The 23,152-nt window shown below is 33.7% G+C and overlaps 1 protein-coding gene across 5 annotated transcripts in view; it reads left to right on the top strand.

Moving 5' to 3' along the window:
• The window catches only part of SMCHD1 (structural maintenance of chromosomes flexible hinge domain containing 1), a 229,644-nt gene that overhangs the window by 60,269 nt on the left and 146,223 nt on the right, over positions 1-23,152 (top strand). For all 5 annotated transcript variants that reach the window (XR_008917679.1, XR_008917678.1, XM_056823757.1 and 2 more), the window contains exons 6-17: positions 6,045-6,159; positions 6,264-6,383; positions 10,702-10,868; positions 13,356-13,449; positions 15,873-16,083; positions 18,921-19,041; positions 19,128-19,311; positions 19,538-19,735; positions 20,604-20,717; positions 21,538-21,644; positions 22,114-22,196; positions 23,009-23,122. Coding sequence is in view for 3 of the 5 variants with exons in the window: in XM_056823757.1 (XP_056679735.1) it covers positions 6,045-6,159; positions 6,264-6,383; positions 10,702-10,868; positions 13,356-13,449; positions 15,873-16,083; positions 18,921-19,041; positions 19,128-19,311; positions 19,538-19,735; positions 20,604-20,717; positions 21,538-21,644; positions 22,114-22,196; positions 23,009-23,122 (1,628 nt within the window). In the remaining 2 variants the exon portion in view is untranslated. The remainder of the gene's footprint in view (positions 1-6,044; positions 6,160-6,263; positions 6,384-10,701; positions 10,869-13,355; positions 13,450-15,872; positions 16,084-18,920; positions 19,042-19,127; positions 19,312-19,537; positions 19,736-20,603; positions 20,718-21,537; positions 21,645-22,113; positions 22,197-23,008; positions 23,123-23,152) is intronic.

Raw genomic sequence — 23,152 nt, 5'->3', positions numbered from 1 at the left:
CAATAGGAATGGGTGTTGCATTTTATCAAAGGCTTTTTCTGCATTTATTGAGATAATCATGTGACTTGTCGGTTTGCTTGTTAATATGGTCAATTATGTGGATGATTTTCCTAATGTTGAACCATCCTTGCATTCCTGGTATGAACCCTACCTGATTATAGTGGATAACCCTTGTGATGACTTGCTGGAGTCTTTTTGCTAGTATCCTATTTAAGATTTTTGCGTCTATATTCATTAGGGAGATTGGGCAATAGTTTTCTCTCTCTGTTTTCAATTTGCCTGGCTTTGGGATCAGTACCATGTTTTTGTCATAAAAAGAATTTGGTAGAACCCCTTATTGGCTTATTCTGTCAAATAGTTTGCATAATATTGGGATTAGTTGTTCTTTGAATGTTTGATAGAATTCATTTGTGAATCCATCTGGACCTGGGGATTTTTTCTTAGGGAGTTCTTTGACGACTTGTTCAATTTCTTTTTCTGATATGGGGTTGTTCCTCTTTTATTCTAGGCAATTTATATTTTTGTAATATTCATCCATATCACCTAGATTGCCATATTTGTTGCCATATAATTGGGCATTGTAGTTTTTCATGATTGCCTTAATTTCCTCTTCATTGGAGGTGAGGTCTCCCTTTTCATTTTGGATACTGTCAGTTTGGTTTTTTTCTTTGCTTTTTTTAATTAGATTGACTAATACATTGTCTATTTTATTTGTTTTTTCAAAGTACCAGCTTCTAGTCTTATTTGTTAAATCAATAGTTCTTTGACTTTCAATTTTATTGATTTCTCCTTTGATTTTTAGGATCTCTAATTTAGTCTTCATCTGAGGATTTTTAATTTGTTCACTTTCTAGTTTTTTAATTTGCATGCCCGATTCATTGACCTATGCCCTTCTTAATTTGTTTATATATGAACTCAAGGATATAAATTTCCCCCTGAGTGCTGCTTTGGCTGTATCCCATAGGTCTTGAAAGGATGTCTCACCATTGTCATTTTCTTCAATGAAGTTATTGATTATTTCTACGATTTATTCTTTAACTAGCCAATTTTGGAGAATCATATTGTTTAATTTCCAACTAATTTTTTATTTATCTCTCCATGTACCCTTACTCATTATTATTTTCATTGCATTGTGGTCTGAGGTTGCATTTATTATTTCTGCCCTTTTGCACTTGTTTGCAATGTTTTTGTGCCCTAATACATGGTCAATTTTTGTGAATGTACCATGTGCTGCTGAAAAGAAGGTGTATTCCTTTTTGTCCCTATTTATTTTTCTCCACATGTCTACTAACTCTAATTTTTCTAAGATTTCATTTGCTTCTCTCACCTCTTTCTTATTTATTTTTTGGTTTGATTTATCTAGTTCGGATTCAGGAAGGTTCAGATCTCCCACTAGTACATTTTCTGTCTATTTCATCCTTGAGCTCCTCTAGTTTCTCCTTTAGAAATTTGGATGCTCTGCCATTTGGTGCATACATATTGAGTACAGATATTTCTTCATTGTCTATACTGCCTTTTATCAGGATGTAGTTACCTTCCCTATCCCTTTTAACTAGATTTATTTTTACTTTGGCTTTGTCAGATATCATGATTGCAACTTCTGCCTTCTTTTTATCAGTTGGTGCCCAATAGATTTGGCTCCATCCTTTTACTTTCACCCTGTACGTATCTACCTTCCTCATGTGTGTTTCCTGCAGACAGCATGTGGTAGGGTTTTGGATTCTAATCTACTCTGCTCTTCATTTGCATTTTATGGGTGAGTTCATTCCATTCACATTCAGAGTTATGATTACTAGCTGTGTATTTCCCAGCATTTTGATTTCTACTCCTGGTCCTGCCTTTTCTTCTTTCATTATTTCCTTCTACACCAGTGTTTGTTAATAATCAGTCCCCCTAGTTCCCACCCTTATTTTACTTCCCTTTCTACCCCCCTCACTTCTTATTCCACCCCTTTTTTGCCCTGTAGTCTTTTTAAAATTCCCCCTCACCCTTTCCCTCCCTTATACTGCTTCCCTCCCCACCAGTCCGTTTTTTACACTTCTACTCCCCTATAGGGTGCAAATCTATTCTCTGCCCTCAATGGATTGGATTGTTCTTCCCTCTTTGAGTCAGTTTCAAAGCACGTAAGAGTTGCGTATTTCATATCTCAAACTTCTTTACCCTTCCAGTTTATCGATGTTCTCCCCACTCCTGCCATGAGCTACTTGGTGACATATCAATTTACCCCCATTTGTTTCTTTTCCCATTTCTTTTAGTATTAGCCTCTTTTTTTTTTAGTTCTGGTTGTGTATGTTTATATATATATATATATATATATATATATATATATATATATATATATATATATATATATATAAAAACATACATATATACACACATGTATATGTATTTATGCATGCATGTATCTATATACCTATTTATGTCTTGTCCTTTCGTCCTATACAGTTTGTCACTGTTCCCTCAAAGTGTAATTCTTCTAGCTGCCCAAGTATTACCAATGACCTATTTTCTTATAGGGATACATATTTTTACCTTATTGAGTCTCTTTAAAAATTTTTTTGTTTTTGTTGTTTTGTTTTTCTTTTTCCCCTCTTTTTTAATTACCTTTTGATCATTCTCTTGAGTTCTGTGCTTGGACATCAAATTTCCTGTTCATGTCTGGTCTTTTCTTTACGAATGCTTGGAATTCTTCTATTGTATTGAATTGACTATACTTTTCCCTGCAAGAATATAGTCAGTTTTGATGGGTATTTTATTTTTGGTTGTAGACCTAGTTCCCTTGTTTTCTGGAATATCATATTTCATGTCTTTCTGTCCTTTAGTGTGGATGCAGCCAGATCCTGAGTTATCCTCACTGTGTTTCCGTGGTATCTGAATGGCTTCTTCTTGGCAGCTTGTAATATCTTTTCTTTGGTCTGATAGTTTTTGAGTTTGGCTATATAACATTCCTGGGTGTTGTCAGTTGGGGATTAAATACAGGAGGTGATCTGTGGATTCTTTCAGTTTCCACTTTTCCCTATTGTTCTAGCATGTCAAGACAGTTTTCCTGAATAATTTCCTGTAGTATTATGTCCAAGCTTTTTCTTTTGTCATGGTCCTCTGGTAGACCTATGATTCTTAAATTGTCTCTTCTTGAACGGTTTTCTAAATCTTCTGTTTTGTGAATGAGATGCTTCACATTTTCCTCAATTTTTTCATTCTTTTCATTTTGTTTTATAGTGTCCTGCTGCCTTGTGAGGTCACTTAATTCCAGTTGTTGTATTCTGGTTATTAAAGACTGGATTTCATCCCTGGCTTTTTGGTCATCCCTTTTCTTCTGGTTTGATTTTCTTTGGAGGTCATCTTTCATCCTCTTTACCTCATCTTTCATCTCCTCTTTCTCATCTTTCATCTTCTTCACCTCATCTTTCATCTCCTTTGCCTCATTTTCCAACTGGTTGATTTTGGCTTTCAAGACACCATTTTCTCGTTTCAGTTCAAGTGCCTCTGTTTCCAGATGACTTATCTCAATTTTTTAAATTCTTGTCCCAATTGTCTTTAGCCTCTCTTAATTGTTTTTTGAGTTCTGCCACAGCCTGTATCCAATTAGTTGGGATCTCTGATTTATCGTTTGTTGATCTCTCCCCCTCTGTTCCATTTGCTGAGTAGAAGCTTTCTATTGTAGTTTCTTTCTTCTTTTTCTGTTGTTTGCTCAAATTCACCCCTTCTTTACTCCCTGTATTTTTCTGTGCTCTTGCTCCTCTCATTTTTTTTGGTTTGGGGGCTTTTGTCAATCTCCCTTCTTGGAGCTTTAAAAGGAGATCTCTTGGTGTAGTCTCTGGTTGAGGTTTGTTGGGGTTTGAGCTTCCCTGTCCTCTAGAGGCTCCTGATTGGATTAAAGTCCAGCAGTCAATGAGGATAGGTGTGGAGCCTGGGCTTCCCTGAGTTCTGAAGATTGTTGATGGGATTAAGTTCAGCTGGGTTGGTCTAGGTATGCTTTGAGGCCAAAACCTCCTAAAAGACTGGAGCAAATATGTAGGATCTCCACAGCTCTGGCCAGGCTTCCAGCTCTCGGCTCCCTGCTAGCTCCTTCCCCGCCATCTGTTTTGGAGACTCTGATCTTATCAAAGCCCTGATTGCAATGTATGCCCTCCAGACCAGCACCTTTGTCTGTCCAGAAGTTCCCGCTGCCTCTGGGGTCTGGGAGTCTCAGAGTTCTGGGTGGGAGGGGGGATGGATCCTGGGACCTTCCTTCTGTCTTCCCCTAAAATCTGAGTGTTCTCGGATTCCGGCTTTTGGTGGGGCATACCTTTTGAATTAAGTCCAGTGTAACAGTTAAAATTTAGAGGAGACTGAGGCAGGTAGAAATTAGTTTCTCTCTGCAAGGAGTATTATATTTTATGAGGTTTATTAAAGGTTGAGAATTTAAGAATATACAAGTAAGAAAAGACACGTGCCTCAGCCAGAGGCCTAGACAAGACCTTACCTACATTATGGAAAGAGCCATGTCTGCCCTAAAACGGAAGTCCAAAAAAGAGAGACCCCGCCTACGGGGAAGACCCTTTAAATAAAATTTTGTTCTCGTCCCAGGTGAGAATTCAGTGATATTAGAGGGCATTCTGGGAGCTAGCAAGGACTCCTGGGGAATGGAGTCCAGAATTCAAATCTCAATTTTACATCAGCAGGAGGGTTCCTTACTCTGTCTTGTTGATAAGTTTATTTTTCAGTCTTCTGGGAGCATTCAGGTTTTGATCGGTTATGAAGGGTATTCAGAGGTCTTGACTTCTGCTCCTTCTAGGCCGCCATCTTGACTCCACCTCCCAAATATTTCAGTTTTTAAAGAAAATACAGTTTTTGTCTGAGTGCAAGCTTCCCATTAATTTCTCCTTTTCTTTCTTTTCTTCTTAGCTTTTATTAAAATGGTCAATTTTTGTTTTGATAATTTACATTATTTAATTTCGATTTTAAATTAGTGCAGAGAAATAATGTTGAAAAGTTCTCAAATCTCAGAATTTTTAAAGAGCTTTGTTTTAAATAAATATTTGATCTTGATATTTCTTATGTTTGTTTTTCCTATTTTGAGTCTTAATAGGATTGTCAGGATTACATTACCAACAAATGTCTTTTTAAAATTTTTTGCCACATATTAAATTTGTCCGGATAAAAGTTTTTACTCTTAAGAATTTTTTCACCTTTATTCAGGTCATGACCAATATGCAAATCAGTGTGAAAAGAAGGTATGATAGTAAGGTCTTGTAAAGCAAAGAGGGAAGTAATGAAACCAGCATTTCTTAAGTCCCCTTTATGTGCCAGCCACTATGTTAAGTGTTTTACAAATATTATCACATTTAATTCGTACAAAATATTTGGGAAGTAGGTGCTGTTAATATCTCCATTTTACGCAGATAGGTTAAGTGACTAGCCAGGGATCACACAATTAGCTTGTGTCTGAGTCCTGGTTTGAATTTGCGTCTTCCTGACTATAGGACCGAGTCCTTTATCCATATCACCATCTACCTCTTGCAAGAGGAACATTGAGGCAAGTTGGGAGACCCTGAAAAATTGGAGTGGTTTGACACACCTCTCCTCTCCACCTACCCCCTCTCTTCCCACCTCTCTTCAGGAATCTGTTGGTTCAAGAATATTGAATATTATAATTTTAATATCTCAATTCTGTATTTCCGGAAAAGAATAATTTGGAACTTAATATTTTTTTTCTTATACAGAGGAATTCTGATTTAATAAGCTCTTTCCTCCCTATAGATAGAGGGTAAGCAAACCAGAATACTTGATTTTATAAGATATTCAAGAAATTACTATTATAACCAAAAGAGATTGTAGAATTTTCTTCTGCACAATAAAAAAAAATGCACAGATGGCATCTCATTTTTATTGGTCTCAGGCAGCATGGAAGTAGATAGAAGAGGGTAAGATAATGAGTTCTTAGACTAGATGATAGACTCATAGCTCTGTCCTCAGAACATTTTTTCATTTTGAGGAGTGTTACATATAAAAGATGTATGTATTGTTTAGCTACAGTGTACTAATGTAATTTTTTATTTTAGTGATCATTCAGGATATGTCCGTCCTTTACCAGTGCCTCGAAGTTTAAACAGTGACATTTCATATTTTGGTGTTGGGGGCAAGCAAGCTGTTTTCTTTGTTGGACAATCAGCCAGAGTAAGTAAAAAAATTAGATAACTATCAAATTTTGAATATTTTAACTCTTAATAAATTTCTTTCCTATGATAAAATATTAATAAACTCTCTTTAATTCTCAACAGATGATTAGCAAACCTTCAGATTCTCAAGATGTTCATGAACTTGTACTCTCTAAAGAAGATTTTGAAAAGAAAGAGAAAAATAAAGAAGCAATTTATAGTGGCTATATTAGAAACAGGAAGGTACGATCTGTTATGAATGAAATGAATTCTTTCTTTTGAGTTTTTCCTTGCAAATTTAATTTCTAGCTTAAGATATCAATATTGGCATATACTAGCATTTTAAACAATGAGTTTTTTTAATTAAACTTATCTATTCATTGTCCTTTAAATCAGTGATTACATTTGTTATTTCTGTTTTAAGATCTCAAGCCTGCTAAAAAAAGGCACTCTGTAGACTGATCCAACAATAACTTGGAAGGCCTGATTTAGTAAGATTTTTAAAGGAATTAGTTTTAAAATTATTCATATTTTATTATGTTGAGGCAGCATACTAGTGGCAAAATGACAGGATAACATGGTGTTGAATTACAATTTTTATATTTATATAAAATTTGAACTTTTATTGGTTCCAAGGCAGAAAAGTATGTTAAGGGCTAGGCAGTTGGAGGTTAAGTGACTTGCCCAGAGTTACAAAGATAGGAAGTACCTGAGGAGAAATTTGAACTCAGTACCTCGAGGCTCTAGGTTTGGCTTTCAGTTCCCTGAGCCACCTAATTGCCTCCATCAATCAATTTTTTAAATAAATATAGAATTGTAAGAGATTGTGTTATAGTATGTAGGGAGAGGGACGGATTCAAAGATGATTGACCTAGAAATTAAATATTCTGAATAGATCACCAGGGTTATTACTTTTACTTAGCTCATTGTACCACCTTTTCTCCATTCTATTATTATTATTTCCAAGAAGGCAAAGTTATGGGAGAGGACAAATCATTTTGTACTTGCTTGTGAAAGACTTATTTTATGTATAAGGCTGGAATAGATTTTTTGGGGGGAAGTTGGATTTTTTTAGTTCTTTTACCATTTCTCTGCTGCATTTGTAGTTTTCATTTGAATGATGCTTTACCATTTGCAAAACACTTAAAAACAAACCAAAAAAACCCATATCTCTGTCTTTGAATTGATACTGAGTACCAGTTCCAGGGCAGAAAAGCTGTAAGGGCTGGACAGTTGGGGTTAAGTGGACAGTTAACTGGACAGTTGGGGTTAAACCCAGGGTCACACAGCCAGGAAGTGTCAAGAGACCAGATTCTAACTCAGGACTTCTCCTGGGTTGGCTTTTTATCTAGTAAGCTAGCTAGCTGCTCCTGAAATACCTTTTGTGTATATATTTTCACCTGATAGGCATGATAATGTTGTATGTTTACCATATTTTGTGATAATACCACTCTTATAAATAACACTGTGGCTTATAAGTGATTAAACCAGTATTAGAACACAAGTTTTTTGAGCCCTAATTCAGTATTAATATCATTTCACTAAATCACATCCTTTTTTAAAGCTGATTTTGAGTTTAGCAATAAATTCATTTTCTTTGATTCTGCAAAATGAAGATATGCTACATCCTGTTTAAAAATTTTATAGATATTAATGATATTTGTATTAAGCATAGAATGTTTAGTTTGTTCTGATGTCTTTCAAGGATCTCTTAAGGATCTTTTGAGTAACGTATTTTAGTCAAAATGTTTGCATTATAATAATAAAGGCTAGTCTCCAAATGGTGGGGCACATGATCTTTTCAGTAATAACTAACCTAGCATCCTCTAAAAATAAAGATGCCAAATGTGGCTCACAAATACCAAACCAGATTAAAATGTTATTTGGATATATTTAACAAAATAAAAATACAGTGAAACAGATAATGTGTGGTTTCCTAAGTCAATATGTGGTTTCCAAGCACCCTTATGTATAATTTAGTGGCCCTTGTTTGTATTTGTTTGTACCACTCTTCAGAATAGCTTTTCTATGCTACAAATGAACAAAGATGTTGAAAAATTAGAATAATTCCAGTTATCTCTTGCTAAAAATTTACAAGCTTCATAACAGAAATTCTTTTAGAAATTACTACCTATATTACTCTTCTTAGTGCAAATCAATTCTTAAAATTTTTATAAATGTAATAAATATCAATGAATGTGAATTTTAAAATAAAGGTAAATGACAAAAGAGGATTATAGTGGACTCTTAAAATGACAGAATACAGGGGAACAAAAAACATCCAATCTCTGTCAAACATAAAAAGGGAACACTAGCTTGAGAAATAATTTTTTTTTTAAATCCAAGAAGAAATGAGCATTATTGTACTATGCCAGCCCTACATTACAGAGAGAGATGACTAGAAGTGTATTGTCTCCAAGAAAAGGGTCCAATCAGAAGGTCTGATCAAAGAGTGACAGTCATAAAAAGCCTTACTGCCGATGAAGCGGAGAAAAGTTAGCAAATCCTAGAGTCTGAACCTATATGCCAGGGGTACCAGAGACAGGAGCCTTGATCAGGGCCTAACCAAGGCGATGCTTGGAGTATGATAATTTGGTTGTATTGTCCCAAAATTCAGGCTCAGAAGCCTTTGCAGGTTTTCTACTAGAGGCAGCAATCAGAGGGCATCCTGTATCACATTGCCTCATGTAAACTGTCTTGATTAGATCATTTCCTTTCTGCCCTAGAGAAGACTCAACTACTGTAAACTACCCAGTATAAACCTCCCCATTATACATTAGCCCAGATAAATGAGATGGTTTCCCACACCCATTATTATTGAAGCCAGTTGCTTCTGAGATCCTGGAAGAAGGTAGTGCCTGTTGCCCAGGCACCAGACAATAGAGATCAGTATCAAAGAAACCCATATATATTGTCACTACCTCAGAGAAAGTAAAGAAAGGACTTATACCTTCTGTAGCCTCTTGTGTGTATAGATGTGGAAACATTGGAAACATTCACCCATAAATTTTTAATTAACTAGATTTTTTAATACTCTCCTTGGAAATAAATTCTTACATAAATACATAATACACAACATACTTGAAAATATTTTAAACAAGTATAAATGGACTTAATGATTAAATCTTAAAGGTGCTACTAGTATGCTAGTATGGAGCAGTGAAAACTGTTGTATTTTAAGATATAAGATTTGGGTCATAATCCCAGCCTTACTGCTTGGTACCTATGTGATCCTTGGCAAGTCACTTAATCTTTCTGTACCTCTGTTTCCTTACCTATAAATAAGAATAGTTAGATTAGATTCCAACACTCTTCAGCTCAAAATACATAATTCTATGATCTTGTCCATTGTTGTCCCAAATCTATATTTATTGGTTATTAGATCATTTCTTATCCTTCTCAATCTCTCCATTAGATTGTTTTGTATTTTGTTATATGTTTAGTAAAACATCAAGACCAGCTTTATTTTTTCTAAACCCTTTCCTTCCTTCTTGGAATCAATACTGTGCATTGGGTCTAAGGCAGAAGAACAGTAAGGGCTAGGCAGTAGGAGTCAAGTGACTTGCCCAGGATCACACAGCTAGAAAGTGTCAGAGGTCAGATTTAAATACAGCACCTATCATCTCTAGGCCTGGCTCTCTATCCAATGAGCTGCCCTCTAGACCATTCTTATTTTATAAAAGTTAAATGATCTCAATGTTTCTGTACTGTAAGTATAATTAAAGCATATAAGATAGACCTATGTGTTTAGTGTAGTTGATTTGCAACATATAAGTATATTGGCAATTTTTATATACAGTATGTGGATTTTTGAAAATATAATGCTTTTCTTCTTTTTTAAACTTTATTTTAAAAATGGGTAGTTATAGTTCTCTTGTTAGGATGTCTTGAGTTGGATAAAGTTCCTTTTGGTCAGCCTAGGTTTGTGAGGTCTGCCTTCTACCATTTAGCTTGGAAAACTTGTAGAAGGAAACATGATATTTCTGGCTAAGATTTGCTCACTCCCTTTTCTCTATATACCTCTTAGTATTGGTTCATTGTTGAATTTTTCTCATATTGTTGCCCATCTAATTCAAGTTCTTAGCAAGGTGTTGCTTGAGTGTGTTACCATAATTTCTAGACAGGGATTATTTTTGCTCATGTACTGATTAAGCACTTAATATGTGCAGAACACTTTGAGTGTTAGGGATATAAATAGAAAAGATAGCTCTTGATAGTACATTCTAACCGGGGAGGCAGACATAAATGAAAGGTTTCAAGTGGAGAGGCCCCATAATTTGTTATTGTTTAGCAGCAAAACAGTTGTCAATATCTCTATTATTAATGTCATTTCCACTGATAAAATCATATTATTTTCTAAAGTTGAAACATTTTTAATAGGCTGGAATTATTTTGGTGCCTTAACCTGGTTTCTCATTGGAGATTTCTGTATAGTTCCAGACTGATTTCTTTACAGCCATATATTTTGATTAACTATGTCAATTTTCTTTTGTTCATATACTTTAAATTTTTTATTCTTAATGGCACATTACAATTTGATGATTATATTCACTTTTTTTAGCCATCAGACTCTGCTCATATCACAAATGATGATGAGAGGTTTCTACATAATCTTATCCTTGAGGAGAAAGAAAAAGATAGCTTTACTGCAGTGGTTATTACAGGAGTACAACCGGAGCACATACAGTACCTGAAAAATTATTTTCATCTTTGGACAAGACAATTAGCGTAAGTCAATATTAGTATTTTATTTGAAAATATTGTGTGGGGCTAAAGCTTTGAGAACATGTTTTTTAAGAGTGAATGGCTTTAATAAATTCCTTCATTTATTTATGTCATTAAATACTTACTTGATGATCTTCTGATGTGTAGGAGAGATATGCGTTTTCAAAGGCTATGTGAATAGAGCAGAAGCTCTGTAAAAGGCTCTTCCTAGCTGGAAAGACCTAGCCTGGGCACAGGCTATCAAATTCTTTGGTGATCATAAGAGTTCCAGTCTAGAGAAGTTTGAAGAGGGTGCATCAGAAGATGATTGGTAATCAGGTTTAAAAAAAATTAATTTTTTTTTGGTGTATGAGGCAATATGCTGTACCTGTGTTACTAAGTTTTGGAGGAGGGGTTTTGATCATCAGTGTTGATAGGTAAACCTTTGTGAATGAAATAATGAAGCTTTGAAATACTGAGGTATAAGAAGGAAACAAACATTTTAAAACTATTTATTGCATGCCTGGCTCTGTGGCTAAGTGCTAGCAATACATATCCAGATGAAAGGACAATCCCTGTCCTCAAGGAGCTTGCATTTTCTATGGGACAGGGTGTGCCATAAGACAGTACACAAAAGGGAATTGTAGAGTAGGGGAGAGACAGTACCAGTAAGGACCCTGGAGGGGAAGATAAAGGCAGACCTGTTAGGCCCCTTTGTAAAATGGAGGCTTCTGGAAGAATTCACTAATGGGAGAAATGGGATGGGTTTTGCAGAGGAGTACTATAGTAAGTAGTGATAGGCTGTTCCAGGGTGTAAGGAGTTGATGGGTTCTAAGGGATGTTTCAGAGTAACTCACAAGTATGGGAAAGAGAATGGTTTTGAAATCCAGAAGAAACCAAGAACAGAAATGGGAGGTAGGGAATGTCTAGTTTTAATAATCCTTGCATAAAGTTACTTGATTAGAACCTGGTATCTGAAAGGAAATGACCCTATTCTTGGTTTTATTAGGCATATCTTTTGGAATAAACATATTCCTGGAAAGTTGGTTATAAAGTTAAATTCTGTCAACCAAATAATTTTCTCTTTAACTTCATAATGAAATTTTAGATTTATTCTTTTGGGAAGATATGCCATATGTCATTTTAAAACAATAATTAGGAGTATGTTGGTTCAGCAGAAGTAATAGTTTGTTATATACAATTGTAAAATTTTAGAAAATAGAAGGAACTTCGGGATTTTGTGTATCTATTATACTAGAATCATAGTTACTTTCAATTAGACTTTAATCTACAGTATCTCATTAGAAATAAATATCTATTTAATAGGTATAGGTAAGTGTTAGTGAAAGCTTTCCTTGGTCATACTATGCTGTATAAGTTGTCTTTAATGATGGCCATTGTAGGGGTTTTTTTTTTTTGTTTTGTTTTTGTATAACTTGAGTAGTAATGGGTCATTTTTATAAGTTTCTTTTTAAGGTATATATTTATACATAGTGGATTTTTGTTGTGTAAGCTCACAAATCAATTTATAATATAGATTTTATCACATTTAAAATCTATTGTATTTAATTTCCATATTTTTATAGGTAGCTATTTTTATCTATCATTATAAGGTTTTTTCCTTTCCTGATGAAAGCTAGTTGGAAGTATATGAAATGAACAGAAAACTCTGAGGCTCTTAAGTTACAGAATAGTTGTGGAGCACTAAACCTGCAACATCATCAGATTCTTCATCCCCCACTTTGATCCTGGTGGAATAGTTGGTACTACCATTATTTGTGGTATGAGTGACAGAATATTTTCTCTTCTAGGTTACAAAGAACTAGTGTCCTCCCCCTTCCCCCCCCCAAATTACTTTTCAAATATGAATTCTTTATTCCATTAAGAAATGTTAGCTCTTCAAGGAGTTTGTTAGTGAATAATGCTTATTGTTGTTATACCATTAATGAAGAATGAAAGAGGAAGTAGATTTAGTTATAGGTGATAATACATTATTGCCTTTTTTATTCAGTAATATTTTAAGAAGTAGCTGGGGTGCAAGATTTAATTAGTAATTTTTCAATTGAAAACATGGAGAATAAATAATTGTGAGTTTCTTATGGAAAAGTAGCTAAAAATTCAGACATAACTGCCTTCTATTAATTTCACTAAAATGTAACTATATATTTTAATCATGGAAATGATGACAAGAGGAGGCAGAGCTTCCAAAATTTAAGGCAGTAGAAAATGAGACACCCTTAAATACTTTAATTTCATGTGTTTTAAGAATACTGAATTAAGGTAAATAGATGTTTGTCTCAAAATTTGAAGACTAGTAATTTTAGTTTTATACACAGCTATACATAAAATGCATGTAATGCTTTTTGGTAGAAAATTATTAAAATAATAATTACATAAAGCAGTAAAAAGTTGTTCTCAATTCTAGACATTTATCATTGGTATATACATGAAATTGTTAAATAGGGTAATAATTACATATAACAGTGTAAAAGTTGTTGTTCTCAATTCTAGACATATTTATCATTACTATATTCATGGACCAAAAGGAAATGAAACAAATGCTACAACAAAAGAAGTTGGACCATTCAACAACATTGATATGGAAGTAAGATGTAAACACATTACAAATCTTTTAGTTCATTAGGTCTCTTGTTCCAGATCATGGTAACTAGATGACAACAATATATGGGGAATCATCTTTTTTTTCTTCTACCCAAGTAGTTTGGTGAACTAAACTGGTAGAGGCAAATCATTCTTAGAATCTTGAGTGTTACAAAGAAATGCATAGAATTATAGAATTTCAGGGTCAAAAGAGATGATATTGATCGTTTACTCCAAAAATTCCCTCTACAACATGCAGAATAAGTGATTATTCAGCTTTTGCTTTAAAACTTCAAGTGAGGGTGGGGCTCTCCTGACATCTAATGTAGCTCAATCTACTTGTGTGTCACTCTATTAGGAAATTCTTCCTCCCATCAAACTTACAAACTCATTCATCAAATCATCTTTCATCAAAGTCATTGCAACTTTCATCCATTTTCTCACTTGGACCAAGGCAGAATGAATCTAATCCTTCAAAATGAGCTGAGCTTCTGTCCTTTGGATTCAGTAGAGCACTAGCACTGTGTCATCTATATGTTTTAATAAACATGCCATTTATATCTTCCTCTTACTTATTGATCACAGTGTTAAATGGCACAGAGTCAAGTGCAAATCCTTTGGATATTCCCACTGCAGACATCTTTGAAGTTGATTTTGAAACATTAATAGCTGCTTTATCCATCCAGTGACCAAAAATGCTTTTTTAGCCCACTTTAGCCCATGACTATTTGCTACCTTCTCTCTCTTGCTTGTCCCTAAAAATAACATAGGAGGGTTTTTTTTGGGGGGGGGGTTGTTTTCTAAACCCTTTCCTTCCATCTTAGAATCGATATTGTGTATTGGTTCTAAGGCAGAAGAGTGATAAGAGCTAAGCAATAGGAGTTAAGTGATTTAGTTCAGGGACAGGTAGGAAGAGTCTGAGGCCATATTTAAACCTTGGACCTTCTATCTTTAGGCCTGACTCTTTATCCATTGAGCCACCTAGCAGCCCCCACAAGAGATTTTTCAGATATTTTGGCAAAATCTAGAAACCATCTTACCCACAACATTCCCTGAATACAATAAGACTGGTAACCAAGAAAGAACGTGGGGTTTTTGGCCTGACTTTTTTTTGACAAGGCCATCCTATCAGGGTTTTTGTGATCTCACTTCTCTTTTTTAGATATTACCTACCCTTCACTCCTATAATGCTTTTTCAGATTTGTTAGGAATCTAAGTCAAACTCACTTGTTATCATTTTCAGACTCCATTTCCCCCTCAGAGGTCACTAACAGGGGCTCAGCTGCATATCTACCAGTTTTTTCATACCTTAAAATCTGAATGGTCTGAGCTTCATTATTTGAACTCATTAGGGGTAGTTAGGTACTCTCTCACTATGTTACTACTTATTTTGGCCTCCATGCTAAGCCTTTAAAAGACATTTAGAAATTTTTCTTCTTGTGCTCTTTCATTCTTTTTGTTTCCTGCTTCCTTTGGCTATAAAACTTTGAGACACTACCTTAGGCTGTAGTGGGTTGGTTCTCCCTAGAAGTCTTCAAGCAAAGCCTGGATGAGCACTTGTGAGGTATCTTGACCAGATTGTTCTTTTACATCTTGAGACCGTGATTCTATGATTCTACAGTGGACACCGACTAGCTGGACCTGGTTACCAGATGTTTTCCTTTCCCTCAAAGACTAGTGGTGAAGTAGAAGCAATTTAGAGTGCCTGGCATTTTTGCCTCCTTTGATGGAGACAGCATTGTGGAGAGAACCCTTCATTTGGAATTAAAGAACTGGAATTCATTCTAGGCCCTGCTATATTAGCTATTACGTGTTTCTTGCTTTGCAAAGTGGGACTAGCAAAATGAGTATTTTATATTTCATAGAATTTTTTGAAGATGAAATGTGATTGTGTATTTTTCAAAGCCTTTTTTTAAAAAACCCTGCCTTCTGTCTTAGAATCATACTAAATATCGATTCCTAGGCAGAAGATCAGTAAGGGTTAGGTAATTGGAGTCATGTGACTTGCCCAGGCTCACATAGCTAGGAAGTATTTAAGGCTAGATTTGAACCTGGGACATCCTATATCTAAGTTTGGTTCTAATCCACTGAGCTACCTAGCTGCCCCTAAAAAGCCTTTTTTAACCACATAGTTCTATATAAATGTGAGCTGTTAGGATCATGGTTGTCATTACTACTTTTTTACCACTAGTAGAATTTTAAATGTATCTGTGCTTGATTATAATTTGCTTTCTCTACTATTGTACATATTTTTCTTTTTCTAAAGTGTATATCTTTTTTAATCCACATGATTACATATTTATTCACTAACATTCTTAATTGTTGCATACCATATAGAGTGGTAGTTGGGTACGAGCAATGAGTTTTCACATTTAAGTTGTATTTAACACTTCTTTGTTTATTTTTTTTTATTAATTTTTATTCTAGATTTCTGTGTTTGAAAAAGGGAAAGTGCCTAAGATTATCAACCTTAGAGAGATCAAAGATGACATGCAGACTTTATATATCAATACGGCAGCAGATAGTTTTGAGTTCAAGTCTCATGTAGAAGGAGAAGGTGTGGTTGAAGGAATCATTCGCTATCATCCTTTCTTATATGATAAGGAGACTTATCCCGATGATCCATGTTTTCCATCAAGTATGTTGGTCATATACTTCTACAAAGTTGTGGTTCAAGAAAAATGTATTTGGGTTATAAATGATGGGTTGGAGAGATTATTGAAGTTGATCTCTGCATTTTACATGTGTGTCCATGTCCCAAAGATACATGGAAATGTATAAACTGTGCTTTTTGAACTCATCTTTTGAAAATTTATTTTTGATTTTTTTCTGTTAACTATAAGGCTATTATTTATATTAACAACATACATACTTTATAATTTGTTCATTTCAGTCTTTTGTGGACTGAGAAGTGAAATAACTACTTGTTTATGTTGTATCCAAAGTAAGAAAAAAATTACATATGAAGACAATGACCAGGTGGTCTTTTTATGAGTGAGTAAAGTTATAAGATTCATTGTATGAACTTTGACATCTCATTTGGTAGATTGTTTTCTTTTTTGGTCGCCTAATTGTTCATAGCCTAATTCTCCAGTCAGTTTGGTTGTTGAATACATTGTTTCTGGAAAAGTGGAACATTACTTTGTATCATGCCTGGTCCCATTCAGAGTAGATCGGTAGTTGTACATTATTACAACATAGTAAAATATTCTGTTACTAACTATAAACAATAATTATTACTTGTATCTAACTTTGTTTTAAAGAAAAATTTTAAGCCATGATTCAGGACTAAAAACTCCATTAATACTAGTTATTTTCCCCCACCTGGTTAGGAAATGAGATTACAGATATTTACCACCCCCATTTTACTAGTGAAAATCCTGAAAAACTTGGGAAAATTGTAGAATAATGAAGGGATAGATGGATATCTGGATAGAGTGATTGATCTTTGGAGGTTGAAGGGTCTGGGAAAATGATAAAAATGAAACTGCTTTGAAAGGATTGCTTTAAATGTATTATTTAACTTATCGGGTTTACTCTCTACTTATGCTTCAGGTTTTATGCATATTATCACTCATTATATAGGTAGTTCTTAACTGAAATGAGCTTTGACTTGTCCTCTGGTTCCACTCTTACCACCCCCTTTGAATAACTATTATACTGTGTTTCCCCAATTTTTAGTCTTTAGACTAAATTTTTAATATAAAAATTGAGACTATAAATTTTTAGTCTTTAGAGGGATACATTAGTCAAGAGAATGACTTTCACTTAAACAAATTGTAGTGTTTTTAAAGATTCTAGAGCTTCAAAATATTTTCCTGGTTTCCTTTTTGAAAATGGTATTTCGTTTTTGTCAATAAAATTTTTTTTTCCTCTTTCCTTACTTTGTGCAAATATTCTCTCAGGGGAGCCCTTCTTGAAAGCTAAGGAGTTCTATTGCTCTTGATTTCCAGGTTACATGTGTTAAAAGGTGGGGAAAAGCTCAGATTGGAATGTCTGTGCATGTTCCATATTCAGTTCCATGAACGTTAAGTGCCCAATGGTGTTTAGTTGTATAAAAAATAATTATTTTATTGCTTACCATAGGAACTCTTGCTTTTCTAGTTGCTTTATGAGAAATAAAAATCTCTTCCTTTATGGAGCTTTATAACTTGCCTAACCATTATTATTTAAGTGAAAACTATGTATATTAATGAACAAATTTTATTAAGTGCTTCCAGTCATTGTTGATAAAAGGACAAAGAAAATGATGTTTGTCCTTTAGGTATTTATATTCCGTGAGGAGAGGCAACCTGTACTTATACTAATACATACCAAATATAAAGAAAGTATTGAGGAGTCACTAGCAGCTTGGGGAATCAGGAAAGGACTTGTGTAGGAAATGGCATTAAAGTTGAACACCAAAGAGGTGAAAAGAGGCATGGAGGTGAGAAATGGGGAAATGAAGGAATAAGCTTTTTTTTAAGTTCCTATTATATACCAGTACTGTGTAAGCACTTTAAAAATATCTCATTTGTTTCTCACAAAACTATGAAGTAGATGCTATTTTATAGTGGAGGAAATCAAGGCAAACATTTGCCTGAGTCACATAATGTCTGAGTCCAAATTAAACTCATATCTTCCTGACTTAAGGCCAAGCACTCTGCTGTGCCACCTTGCTGCTTTGCAAAGGAATGGAGAATGAAAGTAGAATATCATGTGAGGAACATTAAGGAGAACATTTTTACTCAACTAATCCCATCTATGAAAGAGAATAATTTGTAGTAAAGCATCTTGGAGCCAAATTTTGAAGGGCCTTACCTTAAATGAATTGGGAAGAGTTATGTTTGATCCCAGAGATCATAAGATCATAGGGGACTTAAAGTGAACTTCATGGACAGTCTAATCCACCTTCCTCATTTTAAGGATTAGAAACCTCTGAAGATCAGTGAAATTATTGACTTGTTCAAGTCTGCACAAATAGTAAATGTCAGAGGTAATATTTGAACACAAATTATAGAGAAAAGAAGAACAGTGTCTAGGATAGACTGTTGGGGAACACTCAAAGTTAGGGGAAGGAAAAGAAACATAATAGCTGAGCAAAGGAATATGCAAGAAATGATAAAAAAACAAAAAACTCCATAAATCAAGGGATAATGTCATGAAAAATTTAGATAAATTACTTTTATGTCCTTTCCTGGAAACCTAACCATTACTCTTAATTGCAATAAGAAAGTTCATTTTAATTACCAAAACAATTTACTTCAGAATAAGTTAAGTCTGTCTCTTCCTCTGTGTATATGTGTATAAATGTGTATAGATGCCTATACACAATTAAACAAATGTAATTTGAATTAAAACATTTTTTTCTTTTCCAGTACTACTTAAAGACTTTGCTTGAGATTTGGTAGCTGTTTTCAACAGAAAATATTGCAAATTTTATATGAATGCTCTTTTATAGCAAAGAATATTTCTTTTCCTTTTGATTTGATCTAGAATTAAAAGATGATGATGATGATGATGACTGTTTCATAGTAGAAAAAGGAGCAAGAGGGAAAAGACCCATTTTTGAATGTTTTTGGAATGGAAGATTAATACCTTATACTACTGTAGAAGAGTAGGTTTCAATTTTTGCTAAAAGTTACATTATGTCATATCTTAGAATCCAGTACTTCTACTAAACTATTTTCTGTTCTGTTTAAGCTTTGACTGGTGTGCTCCTCCTAAGAAGCGAGGCCTTGCACCGATTGAATGCTACAATAGAATTTCTGGTGCATTATTCACTAATGATAAATTTCAGGTCAGCACAAATAAACTCACTTTTATGGATCTGGAACTAAAGCTGAAAGATAAGAACACTCTTTTTACAAGGATTTTTAATGGACAGGTAATGAATTAGTATTTTGAATTAAATTTTTTTTTATACAATTGTTCTAGTTTGAATTAGGAAAAATATCAGTGATTTAGTATAATAAAGCATGCAATATTGTATAACTTATATGGTTTTTTCTGATAGATACTCCATTTCTTTTGCTTTGGAGAGAGAACTATGATTACTTCTACATAGTTCTATTTTTGTTTTAAATAAAAGTTTTTTCCTCCAAATTTTACAGGAGCAACGGATGAAAATTGACCGAGAATTTGCTTTGTGGTTGAAAGACTGTCATGAGAAGTATGACAAACAAATAAAATTTACACTCTTTAAAGGGATAATTACACGTACAGACCTTCCTTCTAAAAGAATGCAAAGTCCATGGGCTACATACTCTGCAATAGAATGGGATGGAAGGACATACAAAGCAGGACAGTTAGTAAGTTTACATTTTGGTACACATGTTTTAAATATTTTTAAATTCTTTCTTTAAAAAAACAATTAGGAAACAAAATAGATTAAATGTAAATTTATTTACCCCCAGCTAATATTGACTTAACAGATGACTTTTAATAATATAAAGTTTTAGAATCTTACATTTTCATTTACTCAGTTAATTTAGATAGTCTTCTTTCATATGTACTGAATTCTAAATAGATTTTTGAAAAATATTTATAGTCAAGTTTTTATTTGTAATCTGGTAGCTGTTTTTCATCTTGAATTGGATTTGCTAAATCTTTGGGTTTTTCCTTTCTTTCCCCCAATTTTAAATTGCAAGTCCGGGGAAAAAAATTATATAGTTTTATTAAAGAAGCTAAAATCTGTATAACTATTATTATGCTTAAGCCAAAACTTCTGAAATAATACTTGTCCTTTCATCAATTTGAGTTTATATATGCACAGTGCTCATTATTTGTGGCAAAGATTTTATTCAAATAAAAATTTGGTTTTCAGTATACATGCTAAGCAAATTTCCAAGTTTTTAGAAATCATACATTTTATTAATCTTTTTCTGCATGGGTCTGGAAGTATTCTTGTTGGGTGGATCTAGAAATGTAGGAACATGTAAAGAAAAATTATTCTTAAATATAATGAGAATCTTACCAAAGCTAGAATGCAGTTTTCAAACCCTAGTGACTTGAAGTCAGAAAGATCTGGTTTCAGATTCTGTCCTTAACATTTACTAACTATATGATCCTGGGCAAGTCGATCAATCATATATATTTTGCATGCAATTTGTATTTTCAGAACATAAAGTTTCTGAATTCTATGAATATTAATACTTTTTTTTGCTTACTGAATATTAGGTTAAGACGACCAAGACACTTCCACTCTTTTATGGAAGCATAGTAAAATTTTTTCTTTATGGTGATCATGATGGAGATGTATATGCTACAGGAGGGGAGGTTCAAATTGCAATGGTAAGGTATCAAGAAATGAATGATAACTTATGAAATATTTATGACACTGTGCTTTTGGATTCAGGAAATGTTTTTTTTTTCTTAAACTTTCCATTTTTATTTTGTATTTGTTTAATATTGCCCTGTTCTATTGGCCTCATTCTGCCAAAGAAGTCAGTAATAGTTTTGGACTATCTCATTGAAGTACAAAGTCTGATATGACTCATCAAGCTTTAAAGGCTTTAAGTATGCATCCCTCAACAGATTTTCTTCTTAGGACCAGTCAATATAAATATGAGAGGTTTGTCATTGGAAGGGTGAGCTTCAGAAGGTTGTACTTTTTAGCAATATATAAAACATTCTGTTAAGTTGTTGAGGGCTTGATGAAAGGTGGTAAAGTGAATACCTTCCCTGAAAAAAAACAAACTACATCTTTTTGAGTATTGAATTAAGAAGATTCTTGCATAATATTAAGCTTTAGTTACTGGCTAGAATGTGATTCTCCCCACCCTCCCCCTAACCAAAATGTGTTTTTAGCATAGATTTCTGTGTTGATGAGATCATAAAGTGAACTCTAGAGTCCTGAAGACATTAAAAATATTTTTCCAGGTAAATAGCTTTTTTTTATTAATATTATAGATTAGGATTTTTGGCTTTCTAAAAAAGTTCTAAGATTGCAGGGTTTTTTTTAGTATTATATAGAAATATCTGGGAGATAATTTTGATATTTAACTAGATTAAAACACATTCTTCAAAAAGTTTTGTTTTCTTAATTTTAAGTATATATGGCTTGTTTCTGAAATGATTGCTCATTATAACATTCATTGGTTGTTGCATTTAGGAACCTCAAGCTTTATATGATGAAATTAAAACTGTTCCAATCACAAAGCTTGATAGGACAATACCTGAGAAAATTGTAAAAAAATATGTAGAAGATGAAATGGCACGGTAAGAGTCTTTAAATATAAATGTCATTAATTAGTCATAGATGCATTTTAGTGGGTTTTTTTTTTTGGTCACTTCTTGTAATAAGGCAGTTGTTGCTATAGACATATCTTCTCCCATACTTAAATATTAATGCTATCTCAAATTGCTATCCTAATGCTTAATGGTCACATCAGTGACAATCCTTGGATTTTAAAGGTTTGCCCATGTGTAATGCAGGTCTTGCTAGATCCTACTTATCTTAAATATTTTTAGGATGAATCCTATGACTTTAGGTAGTTAGCCATGACAGTCTTTCGTTTGGTATAGGAATTTGATATAAGCAGAAATTGTTAAAACAGTTTTACATTTCAAATCTTAAGTTTGTATTGAGAACAGAAAGGAAAGGAGTTTCATATTTACAATGTGAATTAAGTATAAGTATGCTGCTTAGAAAAAAAAATTAAGTATTTTAAAAATGTTTTGGTAATAGACTTCCAGATCGATTATCTGTAACTTGGCCTGAAGGAGATGAATTGTTACCAAATGATGTCAAGTCTGCTGGGACTCCTATTGGTATGATTTCAGTCTACTATTAAAAATGAAACCTTCTTGCTTATTTTAATTTTCTAGGATATAAACATTAAGAAAGAGTTCATTATTCATTCCTTGCCCCAAGTCATTCTTCATTCTAGTTCATTTTGGCCACTCAGTGATCAAAATGATTTTCTTAAACTTGTTTATGTCACTCTCTTACTTAGTAACTTCTATGATTAAAAAAAAAAACAAAACAAAACCCTAATTCTAGCTTAATTTTTTTTAAACCTTTACCTTCTGTCTTTGAATCAATATTCTGGGTATCGGTTCTGAGTTTATCAGTGGAGATTAAGTGACTTGCCCATGGTCACACAACTAGGAAGTGGCTGAGACTAGATTTGAGCCTGGGACCTAGCTTTCAATCCACTAGCTACCTAGCTGTCCCCACTTATTTTGACTTTTAAAGACCTTCACAGCTGTACTACAACTACCCTTTCTAACTTCATTGTATATTCAAACTCCACTTCTTGCATGCTATCAGTACAGCCAAACTTGTTTTCCTACCATTCTTCACGGTGAGGCTGTTCCATCTTTATTACCTCTTTTATTTCTCTGCCTTTGTATTGGTAATTCCCTCAAACTGGAATTCTCTTCATTACTAATGCTTCAGAGACACTTAATATCATGTAATCACATTGAGAGGATTATTTTTGTCCTCTTAGTAATGTGTCTAGCACATAGTAGGTAGTAAATAATGATTATTGATTGATAGTAGTTGAATTTTTAACTTGAATTCTTGGTTTGTAGTTTTGTGAACCTTATTCTTCTGTTGATATTTGGTTGATTTATAGGTGCATTAAGAATTGAAATACTGAATAAAAAAGGAGAAGCCATGCAAAAGCTTCCTGGTACAAGTCATGGAGGGTCAAAGAAACTACTGGTTGAACTCAAGGTTATTTTACATTGTAAGTAGTCAAATGAGCATTGTAACTTTG

The sequence above is a fragment of the Monodelphis domestica genome, chromosome 3 (assembly GCF_027887165.1).
Source record: "Monodelphis domestica isolate mMonDom1 chromosome 3, mMonDom1.pri, whole genome shotgun sequence".
Lineage (NCBI taxonomy): Eukaryota > Metazoa > Chordata > Mammalia > Didelphimorphia > Didelphidae > Monodelphis > Monodelphis domestica.
The sequence above is the reverse complement of the archived record's forward strand: the minus strand, read 5'-3'. Positions and strand labels throughout refer to the sequence as shown.